Source organism: Dendropsophus ebraccatus, chromosome 2 (assembly GCF_027789765.1).
Source record: "Dendropsophus ebraccatus isolate aDenEbr1 chromosome 2, aDenEbr1.pat, whole genome shotgun sequence".
NCBI classification, from domain to species: Eukaryota; Metazoa; Chordata; class Amphibia; order Anura; family Hylidae; genus Dendropsophus; species Dendropsophus ebraccatus.
Window position 1 is genome coordinate 134,997,747 of NC_091455.1, and position 24,044 is coordinate 135,021,790.

Consider the following 24,044-nt stretch of genomic DNA (forward strand, 5'->3'; position numbering starts at 1 on the left):
GTTACTGTGTTTTCTGTATGTGTATTTTTTAGAGACGAGCGAACCGGGTTCGGGTTCAAGTCGATCCGAACCCGAACGTTCGGCGTTTGATTAGCTGGGGCTGCAGAACTTGGATAAAGCTCTAAGGTTGTCTGGAAAACATGGATACAGCCAATGACTATATCCATGTTTTCCACATAGCCTTAGGGCTTTATCCAACTTCAGCAGCCACCGCTAATCAAATGCCGAAAGTTCAGGTTCGGATCGACTTGAGCATGCTCGAGGTTTGCTCATCTCTAGTATTTTTATAATAACCATTGTAGGTTGAAAATATTGTATCCAAATAGTGTAGACCAAAACTCTATGGGAAACTAGTAACTGGCTCTGAAGCCCCCAAAATATCAGCCAAATAATAGAAAAAAAACAAGATTTAAAGAAAAAAAGGAGATGCCTAATATGGACAAAGCAAGTCCTTACATACCACAGTCAGAAAAAGCTACTGGAAGCTGTAAATTACTTTCTGTTTAAAGGACCTAAGTATTTTCAGGGTGCTGTACAGATCACACAGGGTCTCAGAAAAGTAAAATGAAACGGTGCCCAAAGGAGCAGATCATCCTGGCACAGGTGACAAGCAGTGCAGTACATGTAGTATCTCACTATACTGTAGAGAGGAGATACTAGACAAGCACTGCATGTACTTCACTAATACTGGGGTTTTAAAATAACCACTGGTTGATCATCTAGTTATTGACATGTGCTGTAGCATTGTATGTTTAGTCTGGTCTCAAGTTACAATGATCCAGAAAGGAACATTGTATCTTAAAATTATTTTACCAGAGGCCTTTGTAAGTTGAGGGATTACTGTATGTCATTACTAAGCATATTTTGCTAAAACTATTCTTACGAGAATTGTAAAAAAATAAAAAACCTAATGGAAGGGTTACACAGTGAGTGTAGCAGCGAAATCACAGGATGACTCATTTGAATTTCATGCAGGCGGCCAGAGCATAACTTACAGTGACAGAGGCACCCATCATCCCACACGCACAGAGCTTTATTAGATGGTGCAGGCTGAATCAAGCTCCCCTCCAGTGTGCTCAGTGCTGTGCTGCTACCGGACACAGCTCTCTCCTCCTAGCTAGCAGCTCTGGACGCTGCAAACACCGGGGAGGGGGGGGCATGCAGGACCCCCTGAAACAAGGTGGAGAGCTGTGTGCAGCTTCCAGAGCCCCGCTAGCTAGGAGGAGAAAGCCGTGCTTGGCAGCAGCACAGCGCTGAGCACACTGGAGGGGAGCTTGATTCAGCATGCACGATTTAACAGTAGTCTGTGCGGGAGGATGAGTGCGCTGTCACTGTAAGTTATGCTCCGGCCGCCGAGGGGGTTAATTTACATATTTGCAGCGGAATGTCAATCCCGCTGTGAGTATGTATTGTCATAGGGTTGAATGACACTGGATCCGCATCAGATTTCACTGCGAATTCGATTTGAGCAAGCCTACAGTATATCCACAGAAGATTATGTCACCTGTGTAATACCAAGAAAATTCAGAAGTTTTATGCCATTTTCGTTATTTGAGGATGGAATCTGAGAAATGTTTGTGCTATTGTTGTGTTATATTATTGCTTACCATGTTGCTGTTTGTGACGAACCTTTCAGAGAGTTCCAAAATGTGCAGAGCTCCAAGCTTTTGGTTCTGGCATTGGTTTCACATTTGCACATAAATCATGTATGACTCTTGGCTTGGGTCCTCTATTTAACATGTGTTAAAGGTGTTCTCCAGTAAATGAACTCACCCATTTAATGCCTATTGTTAGACCTTAATATTTGTATTAGTATGGAAGCCAATTCTCAGGTATCAAATAACATAGACTATCTCACCTCTTTTCCCAATAGGCTGCATAAATATAGGATATAATTGATAAGACAGTTCTATTAAATACTATGATTAGTTACACTGAAATGTAAGACACTAGGTCATTATTTTTTTTTCCACAACTCAATTACTCCATTACTCCATTATGACAAAGTGAAACCAGAATGTTAGAAATCTTTTATTGAAAAGGAAAAACTAAAATATTTCATTAATGTAAATATTTAGAGCCTTTACTCAGTACCTAGTTCCAGCATCTTTGGCAATGGAGATGAGTGAAAATTCGTTTCGCAAGGTCCGCGAATTATGGGTCGCATTCGATAATATTTGTGAAACTAATCTTACTAAAACAGTCAAACTACAGTAGCTACAATAGTGGGACGATTACAGAATAGCAATGTTTTCAACAAATGTTTTTACAGTGTCAAAAATTGGAAAATGCCACCATAAAAAATGTCAATCATTAAATTTCTGCCATGGACAGCAGTGGATGTCGATGGATCAGCGGCGTAATATCAATATTCTCTTAGGACAGAATTAAATATTAAAAAAGCGGCGTAATATCAATATTCTCCTAGGACAGCATTGAATATTATTAAATAAGCAACGTAAAATGACACTTTCTCCCAGGACAGCAGTGGACATTGGTGGACCAGCAGCATAATATCAATTTTCTCCTAGGACAGCAGTGGATATTGGTAAATGAACGGTGTAAAATTACACTTTCTCCTGAGACAGCAGTGGACATTGGGGGACCAGTGGTATAATATCAATTTTCTCCTAGGATAGCAGTGGATTTTGGTAACTGAATGTTGTAAAATTACACTTTCTCTTCGGATATTCCATATGCGGTCTGTGACATCATCTTCATAGTCTCCTATCCCAAACTGTCACCCTCCATAGGCATGCAGTGCAAGACTGGACTTTGCCCTGAAGCTGCCCCTCCCTGGCTCTCTTCACTTCTTTGTGGCCTCTGATCTCCTGCAGTCTCAAGGTTGGCTTCCAGTTCCTGACTCTCTGGACATTCCTCCATAAGATCTTTAGAGAACAGGGGCTGAGATTCTTGGGGGAGTGCTAAGCTCACAATGAGCTCTCTTGCTGATATCCCTGGCAAGCGGAATTGGGTCTGAGACACCACAGAAGACAGGGCAGAGGAAACATCCTGATCTTGCCATGGAATGGTGGTGGCACTGCTCTGGAACAACCCATTAGATGACTGCTTTCTCTGGGATTGGCTACTGCCTGCCGTAGAGCTTGAACTTTGAAGGATCCAGTCAACAATCCTAGCCTGGCCGGTGTTTACCTGCCAACTAGGTGTAACTGGTAGCTGAAACCTTCCTCTAATACGGTTAGGATCACCACTCCTATGACTTTTCCACTGACACCACCCTGTGTGCCAGCTTGGCCGCTGACACTGCCCATATCCCGAGAAGAGCCTGATTTTTTTTACACACTTGGACATATTGCTTGTATTTAGATTTTTGGATGGAACAAGACAAATATTAGATCATGGATAGTGCCAGTGATTTCAGAGCACTTTTCCCAGCGCCCACTAAATTATAAAGGCAGACGCTGTCTTCACTGATCCCAGTGAATTGGTATAACACACTATGAGCTGAGTGCACCCACTAAGTTTGGAAGACGAATGCTGTCTTCACTAATAAAAGCAAATTGGTATAACACACTAAGGGGTTAAGTGTGCCCACCAGGTCTGGAAAGAGGGCACTCAATTCACTGATCCCAGTGAATTGGTATAACACCCTAGGAGTTGAATGTGCCCACTAAATCTGGGAGGCGGACACTCAATTCACTTATCCCAGTTAATTTATATAACACACTAGGAGTTAACTGCGCCCACTAAGTTTGGAAGGCGGATGCTGTCTTAACTGATTCCAGTGAATTATTATAACACACTCTGAGTTTACTGTGCCCAGTGAGTCAATAATATGGAGTTTGTCTTCATTGGCCCCAGTGACTTTCTATAAAGCACAACAGGCACCCAGTTACTTGGTGAAACTGTATACTAGCTTAACAACTTCCACAGAAAACCACCCACAATCCACCCTCCTATCCTCTTTGTCCCTATATTTCTCTTTATTTCTCTTTCTGCTCTGCTCTGACTGTTCTCTTCCCCCTGATTTTCACTACACACACAGACTTATATAGAGGGGGAGGTGCTGACATCACAGAGGGGCCTGCAGCTGATTTGACGGGCGCTAGGGATTATGGTAAATCCCTTCTTCCAGCCCATTTCTCCACAATTCTGCAAGCTAACGTGCCACTGCCATGTTTAGCGAATTTTGTTAACGATTCCCTGTGATTTCGCTTTGCAAAACAAAGCAAATTGACAGCGCAATTCGCAGCTACGCCAGATTTGCTTTGCTCACCTCTGGCAGCGATTACAGGCTCCAGTCTTCTGGAGTATAATGCTACAAGGTTTACACACCTGAATTTAAATCTTTTCTGCCATTGTTCTCTGTAAAGCCTCTCATGCTCTGTCAGGTTGAATGGGGACATCAGTGGACAGACATTTTCAGGTCTCTCCAGAAATATTTGAGCTCACATCAGGACTGTGGGTGGGCCACTCAATGACATCATAGAGAAACCACTCAGCCTTGAAGGACAACCTATGGTCAAGTCTGAGGTCCAGAACACTTTGGATCAGGTTTTTATTAAGAATATCTCTGTACCTAGCTCCATTCAGCTTTTCTTCAACCTTGTCTCCCTGTTCTAGCTTCTAGAGAACACCTCCCACAGCATGGTGCTGCCACAACCATGCTTCACTATAAAAATGGTATGGAGCAGGTCATGAGCAGTGCCTACTTTCCTACAGACATGATGCTAAGAACTAAGGTTACAAAGTTTGTTTGTTTAGCAGACCATCTTGTTTCTCAAAAATCCTTTAGCTTTTTTGGAAACTCCAGATTCTCTTTAATGTGTCTTTTACTAAGGAGACGCAGCCACAAACCTAGTGGGCTGCACAATGCAGTCATAGTAACAGGAATTTTATGTCAGTGTGTTACTGTGCAATGTGCTGCTATGTCAGCCTGTTTTCAAACTCCCCAGGAAGGAACAGTAAAGCCCCTAGGGTGACAAGTCAGGTCAGTGCTCGCTTGCTCCTCTTTCCCCCGCTAGCTGATAGTGCTCTTACACGCATCAATAGCGGGTGAGAGCCGGGGTGGGGGGGAGTGGCGGGGCTGCCCGGGTGATCACTGGATCGTGCGGGCAGCCCATAGAAGATAGTAGCGGTCTGCTGCCGCCGCCCCTAATGCATGGAGTGGTGGCTGCATATCGCTGCTATCATGATCATTGGTCTTTCAACATGTTGAAAGACACTGAAAGACAACAATCAGCTGACATTGTGCATGTCGGCTGATTGTTGTCTTCTATTACCCTAAGCGATTATCGGCCGTAGCGGTCGCTTTGTGTAATAGGGCCTAAAGGTTTTTGCAGGGCTGGTGACCCTCTGCAGGGCTACTTTTCGTTCCACAATACAGTTAAAACATGCAGCCAGGAAACTTGGGTGGTCCACTAAATGACAGACTGGATGGCTCTCAGAGCATTTGCCTTGCTTACCAGATTGTTAGTCCAGTCCTGAACATATTAAAGTATTGTATTGCCCAACCACCCCCCCCCCCACCCTAAAAGTTATACAAATCACCAATATACACTTATTACTGGAAATGCTTATAAAGTGCTTTTTTCCCTGCCCTTACTACTGCATCAAGGCTTCACTTCCTGGATAAAATGGTGATGTCACGACCCGACTCCCAGAGCTGTGCGGGCTGTGGCTGCTGGAGAGGATGACGGCAGGGGGACACTGAGGGACACAGGACACTGGAGGGACACTGAGCATCCCCCTGCCATCATCCTCTCCAGCAGCCACAGCCTGCACAGCTCTGGGAGTCGGGTTGTGACATCACCATTTTATCCAAGAATTGAAACCTTGATGCAGTAGTAAGTGCAGGGAAGAACTTTATAAGCACTTTATAAGCATTTCCCATAATAAGTGTATACTGGTGATTTATATAACTTTTGGGGGGCAATACAATACTTTAATAAAAATTTTCGCTGGACTTCTCCTTTAAGCCACTGGCTACAAAGTGGTGTACAAGAGTGGCAGCTGGCATGCTTTTTTTCCTCATTTCCATAAGAGCAGCATGGATCCTACCAGCTGTTGTGAATGTGTCATATTTGGAGAACACTGGGATAAATCTTTCCTTCTTTTCTATGGTCTCTCAAGGTAGTTTAATTAATGGTCGATTACGTACATGCATTGTTTTTGTTATATTTTTTGAGGGTACAACCGAACTTGGGTTGAACTTATTGAGCTGTTGTGTAAAAGCAGCTGGCCTACAAGAAGAAGCGACGGGACAGGTAGATGATGGGTCACTGTGCCATTGTGATCCCACCTGCATCTACTTCTTAAGGATGCGGTCACAGTTAAAAACATCATTCACAAAGTGGGTCCCTCTTTTTTGCTGCTGGAAAATCTGCATAATCCTCCAGTGTATTATGTGTGACATTGTGGCAGATCTGAAAATTCTACTTTGATCAGACGTTACACTTTATTCTCAAATTTTCAAACAAGTGAATTGTTTTGTCTGTTTATTTGCTTACAAATGTGCATTCCTTTCTTCCAAATTCCAAAAATTAACTATCTTGGAAGGGCACTACAGTGCATAAAGCAAAAATATAATCCAGGATATTTCAGGTAGAAAACTGACCACTAAATGATTCTGCCCATAGGGGTTTTATGATTATAAAACTTCATACATATGCGTTTAACCCCTTAAGGACAGAGGCAAATTTTATGAATATGGTCTGTGTCATTTTATTCATTAATAACTTCGGGATGCTTTTACCTATCCGGTTGATTCTGAGATTGTTTTCTCTTGACATATCGTACTTTACATTTCTGGTAAATTGGAGTAGATAATTATAACAAATCTTTATGATGAAAACCAAAATAACATGAAAAATTGCATTTTTCCAACTTTAAAACTTTTCTGCTTGTACAAAAAATGGTTTTTCCACATAAATTATATATTAAATAGCATTAGCAATATGTCTACTTTATGATGGCAGCATTTATTAAACTATCATTCAATTAATTCAGACAAGAGGAAGCGTAAAACGTTAGCAGCAATTTTCAAAATTTTCATTAAAATTTCAAAATCAGATTTTTTAGGGACCTGTTCAGGTTGAGGCAGTATTGTGGTCCTCATATTGCAACCAAAACCAGGAGTGGATTAAAAACACAGAAAAGATCTGTTCACACAATGCTGAAATTGAGTGGATGGCCGCCATATAACAGTAAATAACTGCCATTATTTCAGTATAACAGCCATTGTTTTAAAATAACAGCAAATATTTGCCATTAAATGGCGGCCATCCACTCAATTTCAACATTCTGTGAACAGATCCTTTCTGTGTTTTTAATCCACTCCTGGTTTTGGTTGCAATAAGGCTCTGTTCACACAATGTTGAAATTAAGTGGATGGCCGCCATTTAATGGCAAATATATATGCTGGTATTTTAAAACAACTGTTATATTGAAATAATGGCAGTTATTTACTGTTATATGGCGGCCATCCACTCAATTTCAACATTGTGTGGACAGATCCTTTCTGTGTTTTTTAATCCACTCCTGGTTTTGGTTGCAATATGAGGACCACAATACTGACTGAAATATACGTAGTGTAAACCCAGCCGTAAAGTGTATTTGAGGGGACAATATGTTAGAAAGCCCCACAAAGCACCCAATTTCAGAAACTGCACCCCCCAAACTCTGCAAAAGCACATCCAGAAAGCGTTTTAACCCTTTTAGGTGAGTCACAGAAATAAAAGCTAAGTGTGTACAAAAATTGAAAATGTCAATTTTCTGTGCAGAAATATTATTGTAATCCAATATATTTCATAATTATAAACCTATTACCAGAGAAATGCACCTTAATATGTATTGTGCCATTTCTACAGTTTATAGAAATACCCCATATGTGGCCCTATTCGGTTATTTGACGCAACCACAAGCCTCAGATATAAAGGAGCGCCTAGTGAATTTCAACGTCTCTGTTATATTTGGTCATTTTTGACTGTATCACTTCAGGTTGGCAGAGGCTCTTGGGTTCCAAAGCATAAAAAACCACCCCTAAAGGGACACCATTTAGAAAACTACACCCCTCGAGGAATGTAACAAGGTGTGCCGTGAGCATCTGGAGCCCACAGGTGTTTCACAGATTTATTATATTCACAGAAAAATTATTACACTAATTTTTACACTGAAACGTTCTTCTAGCCTTCAATTTTTCATTTTCACAAAGGGATAAAAGAAAAAAAAACCACAAAATGTGTAGTGCAGTTTCTCTCGAGTATGGAAATACCTTACATGTAGACATAAAGTGCCAAGCGGGCACAGAACGAGCCTCCAAAGGGAAGGAGCGCCAATTGGCATTTGTAAGCTGGATTTCACTGGAATGGATTTCAAGGGCCATGTCGCATTTACAAAGTCATCGTGCTGCCAAGACACTGATCACCCTCACAAGTGACCCCATTCTGGAAACTACACCCCTTAAGGAATCTAACAAGGGGTGCAGTGAGCATATGGACCCCACTTGTAATGGGCACAAATGTGGAACAAAGTGACGTGAAAGTGAAAAATTTCATTTTTTCACTTTCACGGCACAAATGTACCCGTCATCAAAGGGTCCATGTCCTCAATGTACCCCTTGTTAGATTCCTTGAGGGGTGTAGTTTCCAGACTGGGGTCACTTTTGGGGGGTTTCCACTGTCTTGGCAGCAGGAAGGCTTTGTAAATGCAACATGGCCCTTGAAATCCATTCCAGTGAAATCCAGCTTCCAAAAGCCAATTGGAGCTCCTTTCCTTTGGAGGCTTGCCCTGCACCCACATGGCGCTTTATGTCCACATGTGGGGTATTTACAGACTCAAGGGAAATTGCTCTACATATTTTGTGTGTTTTTTTTTCTCTTTTAACCCCTTGTGAAAATGAAAAAATCAAAGCTAGACCAACATTATAGTGGAAAAAAATTTATATTTCATTTTCACGCCACATTGTTCCACATATGTGGCCATCACCAGTGGGGTCCATATGCTCACTACACCCCTTGTTACATTCCTTGTGGGGTGTAGTTTCTATAATAGGGATACTTGTGTGGGGTTTTCACTGGCTTGGCAGCACAGGGACTTTTTAAATGCAACATGGCGCTCGAAATCCATTCTACCCAAATCCAGCCCCAAAAACCTAAATGGCGCTCCTTCCCATTGGAGGCTCGTCTTGCGGCCGCATAGCGCCTTAATGTACACATGTGGGGTATTTCCGTACTCGGGAAATTTCTCTACATGTTTTGTTTTGTTTCTTCTCTTTTAACCCCTTGTGCAAATGAGAAATGTCAAGACCAGATCAATGATGTGTAAAAATTATATTTTTTTTACACTTAAACATTGGCCTAGCCGTGAATTTTTCATTTTCACAAGGGTTTAAAAGAGAAAAAAAAAACACAAAACGTGTCAGGCAGTTTGTCCCGAGTACGGAAATACCCCACATGTGGACTTAAAGCGCCATGCGGCCGCAAGACGGGCCTCCAAAGGGCAGGAGCGTCATTTGGCTTTTGGAGGTTGGATTTGGCTGGAATGGATTTCCAGGGCCATGTTGCATTTACAAAGACCCTATGCTGCCAGGACAGTGGAAACCCCCCACATTCTGGAAACTACACCCCTCAAGGAATGTAACAAGGGGTGCAGTGAGCATATGGACCCCACTGGTGACTGGTACAAATGTGGAACAATGTGACGTGAAAGTGAAAAATTTAGTTTTTTCATTTTCACGGCACAAATGTGCCTGTCATAAAGGGGTCCATATCCTCAATGCACCCCTTATTAAATTCCTTTGAGAGGTGCAGTTTTCAGAATGGGGTTATTTTTGGGGAGTTTACACTGTCTTGGCCTTTGTAAAATTTATGTCTACATGTAGGGTATTTCCGTACTTGGGGGAAATTTCGCTACACATTTCATGTTTTTTTTATGTTTTAACCCCTTGTGAAAATGAAAAAATAGACTAGATCAATGATTTAATATAAATTTTTTTTTTTTTACACTAAATGTTGGTCTAGCCTTGATTTTTTTCATTTCCACAAGGGGTTAATAGAGAAAATAAATTCGAAATTTCGAGTACGAAAATACCCCACATGTGGACATAATGTGCCATATGGGCACAGGGCAAGCCACCAAAGGGACAGAGCGCCATTTAGAGGCTGGAATGGAGGCCATGTCACATTTACAAACCTCCTGTGCTGCCAGGACAGTGGGAACCCCCCAATAGCGACCCCATTCTGGAAACTACACCCCTCAAGGAATCTAACAAGGGGTGCAATGAGCATATGGACCCCACTGGTGACAGGCATATATGTGGAACAAGTGCTGTGAGGATAAAAAATAGATTTTTTTTTCACTTTTACAGCACAAATGTGCCCGTCACCAGGGGGCCATATCCCTGCTGCCCCCTTTGTTAATTCCATATGGGGTGTAGTTTCCAGAATGGGGTCACTTGTGGGGGGTTTCTACTGTCCTGGCAGCACAGAGGCCATGCCTAATTAGTTGGGGAAAAGGGACAATTTTAATTTATTTGGGGGTATTAGGCTAATTATTAGTTTATAAGGTTGAAAAGGACAGAAGTCCTTCCCGACTCCATAATGGCAATCAGAATAATCCCTGGATCAACGTGACCCCTGAATTAGGAATAAGGGACATAATTTAGAAAATTTTGAACTCCAATGACGCGTGGTACGCCTTGAAGCGATCCAGTATGCGGAGGCCAGGGTGATCAGGACAGGTGTCACACTGGTAAATGGTGTCCTTCCTGATCCCTCTTTTGTGGCACACTCTGCACTACTTTTGGGATCTCTCCTTTTTTCCAGTGTGGGGGACGTCACCTGGAAAATGCAGTCCTTGTACGATACGGGGTCCTACATATCCAGAAGCTCTTGGGCGCTCTCCGTGGCCGGATATCAGGGCTTCTACTACTGCTTCCTGGAATTCAAGCTATTTCCACGGGTGGCCGGCACATCGGTACAGCACAAAAGTGTACATCGCTGTCTGTACCAGATATACGGCCACCTTTTTATACCACGTTCAGGTTTTTCTTGTGGCGTTAAATGGTTTGAGGACTTGATTTGAGAGATCAACTCCTCCCATATACTGATTGTAGTCAAGAACACAATCAGGTTTGTTCACCACGTTTGTGATACTTTGCACAGGGACAGGGGTGGTGCTATTCCTGTGAATTGTGGTTAAAATAAGGACATCCCATTTGTCCTTATATTTGACCAACAACATATTTTCACAGGCATAGGCCTTGTTCGCGCCCCTTGTCATCAGTTGTCTAACCGGGTTACTTTGGAGGCCTCTTTGATTTTTTCGGATCGTGCCGCAATCTACAGTAGCTCGGGACTGAAACAGGGGGATGCTGGTATAAAAGTTATCAACGTACAGGTGATAACCTTTATCCAGCAGTGGGAAGATCAGTTTCCAAACGATCTTCCCACTAACTTTGAGTATGGGGGGGCATTCTGGGGGCTGGATTTGGGTGTCCCTACCCTCATATACTCTAAATCTGTAAGTGTACCCTGAGGTACTCTCACAGAGTTTGTATAGTTTCACGCCATACCGTGATCTTTTATTGGGAAGGTATTGGCGGAAATGGAGTCTTCCTTTGAAGCTCAGGAGGGACTCATCTACCGAGATGTATTTCTCTGGGATATACATCTCAGTAAACTTGGCTGAGAAATGCTCTATGACCGGCCATACTTTGTACAGGCGGTCATATGAGGAATCATCTCGTGGCGGGCAACTTGCATTGTCGTTATAATGAAAGAATTTTAAGAGGGCTTCAGATTTAAACCATGTCATATCCATTCTGTAAAGTGGGGTATTATATATAATACGCCCACTCCAGTAATGCCGAATTGTGTTGTTGTTTTTTTTTACTAGGCCCATGTGCAGCAGGAGCCCCCAAAATGTTGTCATTTCAGCTGCATCAACAGGGGTTCACGCCATGGGCCTAGCAAAAGAAGATGAGGGGTTCTGGGCAAGAAATTGGTGCGCGTACAAGTTTGTTTACGCCACCATCAAATTTATAAGGTCATTAGAGAAAAAGAGCTTGAAAAAGTTTATTTCTCTGAGACCTGTGGGGTTAAGTTGGATTCTTGCTGCTGCTACAAAGCCAGGAATCTGGGGCTGATAATTTTGGGGATCTGGGGTCCAGATGGGGTCACCTGTCTGGGGGGCGGGATGGGGTCACCTGTCTGAGGGGCAGGGGGCAGCATGGGGTCACCTGTCTGAAGGGCAGGGGGCAGCATGGGGTCACCTGTCTGAGGGGCAGGGGGCAGCATGGGGTCACCTGTCTATGGGGCAGGGGGCAGGATGGGATGACGTGTCTAGGGGGCAGCCCAAGGTGATGATGATGATGATAATGATGATGAGGATGGCTGCTGTCGGAGGCAATAAGAGCGTATGTCTCCTCTGCCGAAAACACCATGTGGGCCATTTTTAAATGATGATTGGTATATGGGGGGTATGTAACTGTAGTGTAGTGTAGTGGTGTAGTGTAAAACTTTATTTCAAGTACTGTAATGTGTAATGTGGGCTAGTGTAGTGTATTGTAGTGTTTTTTACGTGTTTTTAACAGTAAGGGGGGGGAACCTACTCCAAAAAAGGAGTTGCTGGTAAATGCCGCACTTATGCGCGGTACTTATCAGCAGACAGTGGCGGTAGGATGTAGAAAAAAAGGGGGGGGGGGAAGCCCTATGCCAAAAAACAGGAGTTGCTGATCAGCGGCACACTTACGTGTGATACTGATCAGCACTCAGCGGCGGAAGGGTGAAAAAAAAAAGCTACCTGTTCACCCCAAAGCCACTGATTAGTGTATTATATACACTAATAGGCTATGTTCACACTACGTAATCCACCCCCCATGCTGACAAGCTAAGATAGCCTGCTGTGTATTACAGCAGCCATCATTACCCGATCGCTGTGTGTTTACACACAGGGATCAGGTAAACCACAGGCTTAAAGCCCGCGGTCGTTAAGGGGTTAATAAGCTGTAGATGTCTTATTCTTCATGGCCAATTGTGGACAATGTAGATAAGTCCGTTTAATAACACTTATTTTTCACAATGATTTATTGCAGAAAACCAGTTTCTAAGGGGTCAGTTTGAACCATTAGTGGCATTAGGGACACATTCCAAAGAAAATAGGTACAGTATGATACAGTACATCCAAATAGGCCATTTTATGGTTCAGGGTATGTCTGCAATATTGAAAATAGGGAAGTCTTACTGAGAACATATAGTCATAACTTAGGACTCATATTCCAGGCCTCTGCAATAGAAAATAGCTAATGCATTAAAGCGTAACTGTCATTTCAGGGTAATTTTTTTGAAAACATTAAATATCAACAGTACAAGCGATTTTAAGAAACTCTGTAATAGGTTTTATAAACCAAAAGAGTTTCCTTCTGTACTAAAAAAAGCAATCTCCCAGCCTCCCCCCTCACTTCAGAAGAAGCAGGATTTCTGTGTCCATTATGTGGCTATGGAGAGGGGAGGGGCGGAGAGGAGTGACTGAGCACCGAGCAGTCTTGCAAAGCACAACACCCTGCAATCTTCTCTCAGTAAGTTTATAGATAAGCACTGACCTTTCTGACCCCAAAATCCTGCGTTTTAGGTGCCCAGAGAGTCTACAAACAGCTGACCTTCATGTCACCTCTTCCTGCTCCCTCATCTCCCTCGGCCCCTCCCCCCTCCATAAGGATAGAATGGAGAGAGCAGAGCCCGTCTTCACTGGCTTCTCTGTAATGAAGACATGTTTGCCTGACTTCTCTCCCCCCTGCTTCTCCCCCATCCCCAGCTTTCTCTCCCCCATTGTTGAAGCACAGGAGAGAAGCACGGGGGAGAGAAGCACAGGAGAGAAGCAGGGGGGAGAAGTATGGTGGAGAGAAGCACAGGAGAGAAGCACAGGGGAGAGAAGCACAGGAGAGAAGCAGGGGGGAGAAGTATGGTGGAGAGAAGCACAGGAGAGAAGCACAGGGGGGGGGGGGGAGAAGAAAACAGGCCCAGGTTTCACACTGAGTTAGTATAAATACATTTGGAATCTACACTCACCGGCCACTTATTAGGTACACCATGCTAGTAACGGGTGGTCTTCTGCTGCTGTAGTCCATCTGCCTCAAAGTTCGACGTACTGTGCGTTTAGAGATGCTCTTCTGCCTACCTTGGTTGTAACGGTTGGCTATTTGAGTCACTGTTGCCTTTCTATCAGCTCGAACCAGTCTGCCCATTCTCCTCTGACCTCTGGCATCAACAAGGCATTTCAGCCCACAGAACTGCCGCTCACTGGATGTTTTTTCTTTTTCGGACCATTCTCTGTAAACCCTAGAGATGGTTGTGCGTGAAAATCCCAGTAGATCAGCAGTTTCTGAAATACTTAGACCAGCCCTTCTGGCACCAACAACCATGCCACGTTCAAAGGCACTCAAATCACCTTTTTTTCCCATACTGATGCTCGGTTTGAACTGCAGGAGATTGTCTTGACCATGTTGCCGCCATGTGATTGGCTGATTAGAAATTAAGTGGTAACGTGCAGTTGGACAGTGTTAGGGCCACGGCGGCGTCCCGTGCTCCGGACCGCCGCCGCACCCTCTCTCCTGCATCTACAGCAGCTGGTGTCCGTAGGCAGGGACCCGGCGCTGCTGTTGCTTCAGCCCCGGGGGGCGCCTCACCTCACTGCGCTCCTGTCCGTCGCTGTGCCGGCCGGCCGGCGCGCGCGTCCCCGCCTCCTAGGGCACGCGCGCGCCGGCTGTCTCAGGTTTAAAGGGGCAGTGCGCTCCTAATTGGCCTGTATGTTAATCACTCCCCTATAAGTTCCAGCCCTGCCCCCTTCCAGGTGTTGGAGCCTCTACATGCTTCCCATAGCGTTTGGCCCAGCTCCCTGTTGTTCCTGATTCCTGTCCGCTACCTGGTCCCTAGTCCTTGTTCCTGATTCCTGTCCGCTACCTGGTCCCTAGTCCTCGTTCCTGGTTCCTGCTCCTCTGTTACACTATTGCTCCTGTGTTCAGCCTGTCACCTGCGGTTACGCCTACAGACCTCTACCAGCACCTTCTCCTGCCTACTGCTCCTGCCACGCCTCGCCTGCCGTCACTAGCAACCAAGCCAGGGGTAGCGACCTGGGGGTCGCCTGCCGCAGCAAGTCCATCCCGCCTTGCGGCGGGCTCTGGTGAAAACCAGCGGCCCCTTAGACTCCGCTCCCTGGTGAGGTTAGTGCCATCGCTAGTGACGGTCCAGTGGGTCCACTACTCCAGGCGTTACAGACAGGTGTACCTAATAAAGTGGCCGGTGAGTGTATATTATTAACTATATGTATAATATGTACTGTTTTAGTGTAATTTTGTGCCATTTTGGTTGGTGTTGTGCCCCGGGATTTTTTTAGGTATAAAAAGTGTGTCGCGGCTCAAAAAAGGTTGAAAATCACTGTTCTAGAGTACAGAAGGAGGCTTTTTTGGCTGATAAAACCTATTAGAGTTTCTTAAAATTGCTTATACTACTGATTTCTACAATAAAAACAGTTACGCTTTAAGTGTATGATTGGTCCCAAATATAAATACTAATAAAATATAACATCATCACAATGTATTTCCAGCTTACTGTTTTTATTCTCCTGTATATAATAAACACACCTTTGATATATCTAAATGTTTAGCCACAAAAAAAAAAGACTTTTCATTGTCAGCAAGGCATTTTAAGCAGCAATAGGCTTATTGTAAATAAGTGTCGGCCCACCTCACGGTATGATGAGAAGAGTGTTTACAGAAGCAAATGCTTGCAATTTGGGTGGCACTTAAACATATGTTTTGTTCACTTTCACAGTAACACAAAATCACATTAAATCTAAGAATCAATATTGAATAAGTAATTTAAACTAACCTTTCCACCACCCTTTCAGTTTGCATAACACTTGTGCTTGTTTTTGGTGTGGCTCGAATTTCATAACTTTTTCTACAACTTGGCTGGTTAGATTTTGTAATCATTTCAAACTCCCTTATCTAAAAGCTGACCAAATGGAGTTTTTTAAATATTAGAAATAAATAAAAATGTAGTTCTTCCCGAAATTATTGCTTAATTAACTTCTTTTGAGGTTACAAACCCACTTGCCGGATCTGCAGCGAGTCTCCTTGCTGCGTCTTTGCAGCGAGACTCGCTGCAGATCCTGGCCCTATACTTTCAATAGCAGAGAAACTCGCAGCAGGGATGTACATCCCTGCTGCGATTTTGTCTGCAGCCCGCCCCATTAACCCCCCGGCCGCCGGACATTATACATTACCGGGTCCCCGTTCCTGCTTGCTTCGGGGCTCCCGGTGTCTTCACGGCCCGCCCGGCCAATCAGTGCGCTGCGGCGGGGCAGCGCACTGATTGGCCGGGCGGAACGTGCCGGGAGCCGCCGAAGCAAGCAGGAGCGGGGACCTGGTAATGTATATCCTGCCCGCCCCCCTGCAGCCCCGATCGCCCCGCAGCCCCCGGCCGCACGATCGCCCCCAGCCCCGCAGCCCCCGGCCGCACGATCGCCTGCAGCCCCCCGGCCGCACGATCGCCCGCAGCTCCGCAGCCCCCGGCCGCATGATCGCCCGCAGCCCCGCAGCCCCCGGCTGCACGATCGCCCACTGGGGGCGATCGTGCGGCCGGGGGCTGCGATGCTGGGGGCGATCGTGAGGTCGGGGGCTGCAGGGCTGGGGGCGATGGTGCGGCTGGGGGCTGCGGGCGATGGTGCGGTCGGGGGCTGCGGGGCTGGGGGTGATCGTGCGGCCGGGGGCTGGGGGCGATATACATTACCTGATCCCGGCTCCTGCTTGCTTCAGTGGCTCCCGGCACATTCCGTGATGACACCGGGAGCCCCGAAGCAAGCAGGAACGGGGACCCGGTAATGTATAATGTCCGGCGGCCGGGGGGTTAATGGGGCGGGCTGCAGACAAAATCGCAGCAGGGATGTACATCCCTGCTGCGAGTTTCTCTGCTATTGAAAGTATAGGGCCAGGATCTGCAGCGAGTCTCGCTGCAAAAACGCAGCAAGGAGACTCGCTGCAGATCCTGCAAGTGGGTTTGAAACCTTAAAGGGATATCCCAGAGGCACAAACATTCTTATTAACCGAGAGTGCTGTAAAGCTAAAAAAGAAGCCACACTTACATCTGCCCTGATCACCTCTCCAACCGTTCCCAGTCACCGCTGACTTGACTGCTTTTTTGTGAGGTGTGTCCCCACATGAACTTTTAAAAGACAAAAACATCTAAAACAGAATCTGTCAGCTGCAGTTCACATTCCCAACCGCTGATACTGTTAGCTGTTAGGACACAAGGACATGTCACCTTTCATATACTGTATCTGTCTGTGCTTCCAGGATGTAGTGACTTGCTTTTATTCTCTAGTATGAAAAGAGTCGAAGAGGCTTTCCCAAGCTCCTAAATAGCTTCAAGCTGGAGTACCTCCTTTACCCAGCCCCTCAAGTCTTACATTATTTCTCCTGTCCAGCGCTGGGGCCAGCATCCAGCTGCTCCGGTTTCCCAGTCCCAGACCAGAATACAGCCAGGGGACCGGGGCAGATGGATGTTGGCCTTACTGCTGGAGCAGACCAGCCATAGGTAAAAAAAAACATCTCTCGCCTGGAGTATCCATTTTATGATGATATTTTGGGGTTGCTAGCCATTGCAAAAAAAAATTTACCACAAAATTAGTGAAATAAATGGGGAAAATGGGAAGTCACAGTATGAAATTGTGATGTTCAGGGCTTAATAATAATTGATTATGTTATTCCCAAGAAAAGTATGGCACACCATTAGCCAGAAAAATCTGTGTGACGTTAGATACAATATATTATGTCGGTCATACCTTTATTGGCTAACCATTACATTTACAAATAAAGGAATAAGAGATCAGCACATTTAAGAGATGTCACACTAGGATGTGTTACATAGGGTTATGCATCCTCAAAATATACAGTATGAAAAGCAAAAAAGTGCAGAGATGTGGAGAGAGTTGAGTCCAGTTGTGTAATTTCCCAATGTAATAAGCCATTGTCTGGTATCAGTTGCTGTAATGTTTTTATCAATTCGAATTCATAGATTATCCTTGCCTTATCCAGTGTCCTGGTCCAGAGAGTGTCCACATTATGTCCTAGGCTGGGTTCACACACAGTATATTTCAGTCAGTATTGTGGTCCTCATATTGCAACCTCAACCAGGAGTGGATTGAAAACACAGAAAGGCTCTGTTCACACAATGTTGAAATTGAGTGGATGACCGCCATTTAAAGGGGTTATCCAGCGCTACAAAACCATGGCCACTTTCTTTCAGAGACAGCCCCACTCTTGTCTCCAGCTTGGGCGGGGTTTTGCTGCTCAGTTCCATTGAAGTGAATGGAGCTTAATTGCAAACCACACCTGAACTGGAGACAAGAGTCGTGTTGTCTCTGAAAGAAAGTGGCCATGTTCTTGTAGCACTGGATAACCCCTTCAGTGGCAAATATTTGCTGTTATTTTAAAACAACGGCTGTTGTATTAAAATAATGGCAGTTATTTACCGTTATATGGCGGCCATCCACTCAATTTCAACATTGTGTGAACAGAGCCTTTCTGTGTTTACAATCCACTCCTCGTTGAGGTTGCAAAATACTAACCAAATACTGACTGAAATATACTGTGTGTGAACCCAGCCTTAAGGAGTATTAGGCTCAAAGTTCTGGGGAAAGCAAGTACTGACCTGTCAGCTCAGTGCTTGCTTCCCTTTCATTTCCCGCACACTGCCTGTGCTATTAAACACACAGACAGTGAGCCGGGAGCAGTGGGAGGGGCCCCCGAGTGATCCTTAGATTGGCAGTTAAAGGGGTACTCCAGTGAAAAGCTTTTTCCCAGTAATTGAAACACATTACAAAGTTATATAACTTTGTAATATGCTTCAATCATCTATCTGCCCCCCTTCCCTATCTTTCCCCCCCTCAATCCCCCACCAGGAAGTAAAATAAACTCATTCTTACCTACCTAATAACTGTTGACCCCAGGCTGCTCTGTAGAAGCCATTTTGTAACTATTACATCATCCAGAGGGAGGCGGGTCTTAGCCCTGTTAAGCCAGCCTCCCTTTGTCAGATGACTCAGGTTGCTGAGCTCTGATTGGCTGAGCAAGATGAAATCCATCTAACAGAGTTTTACAGAGTCAGTTAGACATCACAGGAGACATCATGGGAAAGCCCAAACCAGGAAGCGAAGAAAAAATGAAGACACCAGCTGGAGCTTCAGGGACCTGCAAACAACGGGAAGTTCAAACAGAGACAGACTCTATGTTTATGATTGATTGATGTTTTTATCAGCACCGGAGTACCCCTTTAAGGCAGTTATTTGATTGATTTATAAACATTGAGCTGTGATACTCTGTACTGGCTGGAATTTCTGTGTTTAATCTCTTTTTTTTTTTTTTTAACAAGCACAGGACTAAAAATCTGCCTTCAGTAAGACTGGACCTGGATACAAGTAAGTATAGCTTTGTTTGACTGCATGGTAACTAAAAAAAAATAATGTAAGTTGCAAATTTGCTTTATATCACATCTACTGCTGATTTAAATCTTGAAACAACAGTGATACTTTAAGATGACTGCTTTCTTATAGGACATATATTACACCTACATTTTTTTTAGTCATAGAGATGTGAAATTTCATAATGGGATTACAGCCGTACAATAGGAACTGTACTCACTAAACCACTCCTTTTCTTATTACACTGATCTATTCCTTGTTTACCCCAGTCACATGGTTAATGTTAGATAAACATTGCCTCATTGGTGAATTTTCTATGTTGTAAGATTCTCAGATTGAATATAAAGGGTGTAATCTTTACACCCAACATCTGACTTGAAAGCAGACAGAACATAAAGAAATCCTATCCCTGGTGAGTGCAGACACCGACAATACACATAGGGGAGCTTGCACCTTTTACCTAATTGTGCATGGCTGTGATTTTTTTTCTAATGCTGTGTGCAATATTTAAGCAGAATTATCTTATTTTTCCTTGTTTTCACCACGATCACCTCTTCTCTGTATCTTTGCTAGGAGGGGGCGTGGTGTGAGATAAGTCAGAGATCATGTGTGATTTATCATGCATGATTTTTTTTTTTTTGTGCAAAAAAAAAAGTACTCCACTGCTTCCCTAGCATACTTTATTAGCCAAACTTTTTAAGCCAAACAAAACTGCACAAGAATTATCAACACACATGCGCCTAAAAATTAATTTTTTGCACAAGGTTATGCACAGCACGTTATTACGCAGATTATAGATTCCCCCATAGATTTACTATCTCTGTGTACAGTCTAGTATTTCCCCTACTGATATTGGCATTAAAAACTAATACTGCGTTACTTGTATATGTACTGAATGTTTATTGTATCTTAAACAAAGAACTTTACTTAAAAATAATGTGTGAATATGTACATCAATGTTCCATGCAAATGTTCTCAGTTGTTAAATATTCTCATTGCATATAACACCTAATCTCTGCATGGTGTGCATAGAGATTTAAATTCTTTTACTACATCTGGATTGTACATATTTTAATATCATAGTTGTTAAAAAAAACATTCTTGAGTTTGTACCAGATGACTACATAAGCATTGCATGTTTTCTAGGTAAAAAAAAATGGAAAAGGTACATTATATACTGGAAAATTATATCAATAAAAACTACAAAACAAATCCCCAACCAGCTTTGTCAAGAGAAAAATGTAAAACGTACGGGTCTCACAGTGTTGTAAAATGTTCTTTGCCAGTCCCCAGACACACCCATTCAGAAGCTTCCGGAGTCTATCCTATTTGAAATTTAAAAGATTTGGTGCAATTTACGCCAATTATGTTTGTTGTTTTTTTTTAGATCAGCATATGAAATGCTAATCTTCATTGTGGATGAAAGTCTATTAGAAAGCTGCAGAATGTTTTATTATTAAGCTCTATTGAGCCCTTTAGGAACCAGGCTGAAGTGGCTTTGTACTGATGATGATATTATCTTTTCCTTTCAAAGTGTGTTTATATTGTATTAAAGGCTGTTTGTGTTGGCATACGGCAGGATACGCCAGTTAGCACAACTAATACTGGTCTCGGAAGAAAGATAATAAGATATTAATAGCATTGTAATGTACAGCCACTTTTACTTATGACCTGATATGTCATTGAGACATGTTAGAAGACAGCTTCTATGGGGGTCAAGGAGCTTGACTCCCTCCGAAACAGGAGTATTTGGGTCCTGCAGTATACTTCTAATCACTCTTTTAAGTGGCAAGAGATTACATCTCAGAGATGTTCTAACATCATAGGCACTGTCTGGTGACAGATTACTCCTATAAGGAATGTAAGGAATATCCATTATTAATAAAGGGGTACTCTGGAAATAAAATAAAAAAGTTTGGTAATAAGAGCTTAAACCAAAGTGATTTAACTTTATAATATGCTTTTATTTCCAATTCTGTATGTTTCTGTTACTTCTCATACCTACCCCCTCCAGAAGTTGTATACCCCAATGGCTTATTATTTTTGGTTGTGTGCAGGATGCATATTTTACAGATCCCAAATGAGAAACAGATCACTGATCTCAGGGAGACAAGTCAAAGATAACACTGCCGGCTGCTGGTTAAAACGCTCAATGCAATGAAATCCTTGGTGCATTGCTCCCTGGGAAACATGAATATGCAAAAAAGAGAGCCCTTGGAGCCTCAAAACACAGCACTAGCCAGATATCTCTCCGGGAAGGATCCAGCCAAGGGGTGGCTTCTGTAAGGAAAACACTAAAACCACCATATTAAGTGGCCCTATAAGTAAATGTAAGAACAAGGGAAATACCAAGGCCAGGTATCCTCATCAGTGTGGAGCATTGCCCCTCATCTGATTGTGTGCATAAACCCTAATAGAAATAGAAACAGTTTTCAAGGTCCTGAATTGTCTTTCTTTCTTTTTCAGTTTTAAGAAATGGCTTTGAGAGCAACACAGGTGGACTTTCTGAAGCAGGAGAATGCCAATCTACACAACACTTCTGAATATGACAACTCGCACCTCATCGTGAGACGTGGACAGCCATTCAAATTAAACATTTTCTTTGACAATGAGGTGACTCCAAGAGATAAAGTAATCTTGCAGTTCACAATTGGTAAGAATAGCGCAAAACAGCCAGGAATACTATATTCATGGAAGATGTGCATAATACATGTATTAGTGATTTCTCTTCTGGGTAGTTGGACAGCATATCAACTTAGTAGCCAAATCCCAGTGAAGTAAACTGATGAAATCCATTACAAAACACTAATGCCAGTCCTGTCAGATTTGTCTGGGCTACCATAATCTGCAAATTTTGCAGTAAAATAAAGGAAATTGGAAACTTTAAGCATTACCAAAACATTAAAATTAGATTAAAGGGAACCTGTCATGCCCCGTGCCGGGGTGACAGGCTCCTGACCCCCCGCTACAGCCCCCTATACTCACCTGATCCCGCCAAGTCCCGCTTCTGGATCCGGTCGGGTCACGGAGATCTCAGCCACTGCAGCCCGGCTCGCGCGCTGAGAGATGAGTCCAACGCTCATAGAGAATGACGGAGCGCTGGACTCTCCTGTCATTCTCTATGAGTGTTGGACTCATCTCTCAGCGCGCCGGACTGCAGCGACTGATATCTCCGTGACCCGACCGGATCCAGAGGCGGGACCCGGCAGGATCAGGTGAGTATAGGGAGCTGTAGCAGGGGGTCGGGAGCCTGTCACCCCGGCACGGGGGGTTACAGGTTCCCTTTAAAAATGCAACCAAAATGCAAAGCATGGCCTTTGCACAAATGCTGAATATGCTGTTTGCTTAAATCTAGGGTCCCGTCCAATTAAGTCAAATGGAACCCTTGTGGCTGTTGAACTCAACTCTCCAGGCTTGCCCAATGATTGGAGTGCTAAAACTCAAGATTATCATGGCAAAGAGGTACACAGAAATTACAGTAATGTCTATGCTTTTTTATTGGCTTGTATACGAACATTTCACCTTTATATTAACAATTACTAATTTGATTTAATCTGCTTACAATCTACTAATGTTTTTCCCTACAAATTGTTATTCTTAGTGTATTGTAGCTGTGAACGCTCCAGCCAATGCAATCATTGGAAAATATTTCCTAAGCATAATAACAGGAAGAGGAATCATTTACATGACAGGGGATTGTCCAATTTACATCCTGTGCAACCCCTGGTGCAAAGGTAACACGTTTTGAGTATTGCTTATATCCTGTTATTATGCTCATGCTCACATACTTAGATGGAACATTATATTTAGTCTGCAAAATAATGTATAGAGTAGCTAAGGACTGTATTTGACAAGCAGAATCTTTATTGTGCAGCACTAAACGTGTTAGAGTACTTTGATATGGGTAACAAATGATGCAGATAGGGCTCCCTTATTACACTGAATTATCATTTACTCTAAAGTGCTGCAGTGTGTCAGAGAAACCATAGTTGTAAGCAGACAGGGACAGGTGTTGGAGTCACTGGTATGGTCCCAGTCAAGTTCTTTACTCTTTAGCTTTTTTAATTATATCACAGATGTGAGAGAACTGTCTGGTTCATGCTGCCTGTAGTTCAGGCGTCCTGAAACTCCTGAAATGTTGCCTGTAAAATGTGTGCCTGTTCCCTGCAATCTTCAGCACTTAGACATTGTAAAAGACCAGGACTGATGTCAGGGTAAGTTGGGTCCAATTATCTGCTTTTACCATAGGGCATTGCATTAAGTTTGAAGCCAGCATTTACTAGCTAAATACGAACGTTCCAGATCCTCATCTACTGTATACAGAATTGGACACTTTCCTCATAGATTAGCACTATAATCAACCCCTTCCTCTCTTCCTGGCAGCTTCTCTTCACAGTGGCTGTACACAGGTAACATCACTGAATGCATTGTTTTCAGCCGGAGCCGCACTTTACATTGTCTGCACTGTTTATTTGACATTCGTCATTTCAATGAATAGCGGCCGCACAAAACTGACATGTCAGGTTTTTTTACGGCCGCATACTTTGTGTATACACTCCGACCGGGATTCCATAGTAAGTAAAGCGATCGTGCAAACCTGCAACAAC

General features: G+C 43.6%; 1 protein-coding gene across 8 annotated transcripts in view; it reads left to right on the forward strand.

The window, feature by feature from the left end:
* Window positions 1-24,044, forward strand: part of TGM4 (transglutaminase 4) — a 53,070-nt gene that overhangs the window by 12,957 nt on the left and 16,069 nt on the right. For 2 of the 8 annotated variants that reach the window (XM_069958366.1, XM_069958368.1), the window contains 4 exons: window positions 19,394-19,434; window positions 21,911-22,090; window positions 22,793-22,899; window positions 23,039-23,171. In XM_069958366.1, the coding sequence (XP_069814467.1) occupies window positions 19,394-19,434; window positions 21,911-22,090; window positions 22,793-22,899; window positions 23,039-23,171 (461 nt within the window). Of the gene's footprint in view, window positions 1-19,388; window positions 19,435-19,773; window positions 19,850-21,702; window positions 21,720-21,745; window positions 21,768-21,903; window positions 22,091-22,792; window positions 22,900-23,038; window positions 23,172-24,044 lie in introns of those variants that run through there. The other 6 variants (XM_069958367.1, XM_069958371.1, XM_069958370.1 and 3 more) reach the window with 6 other exon arrangements.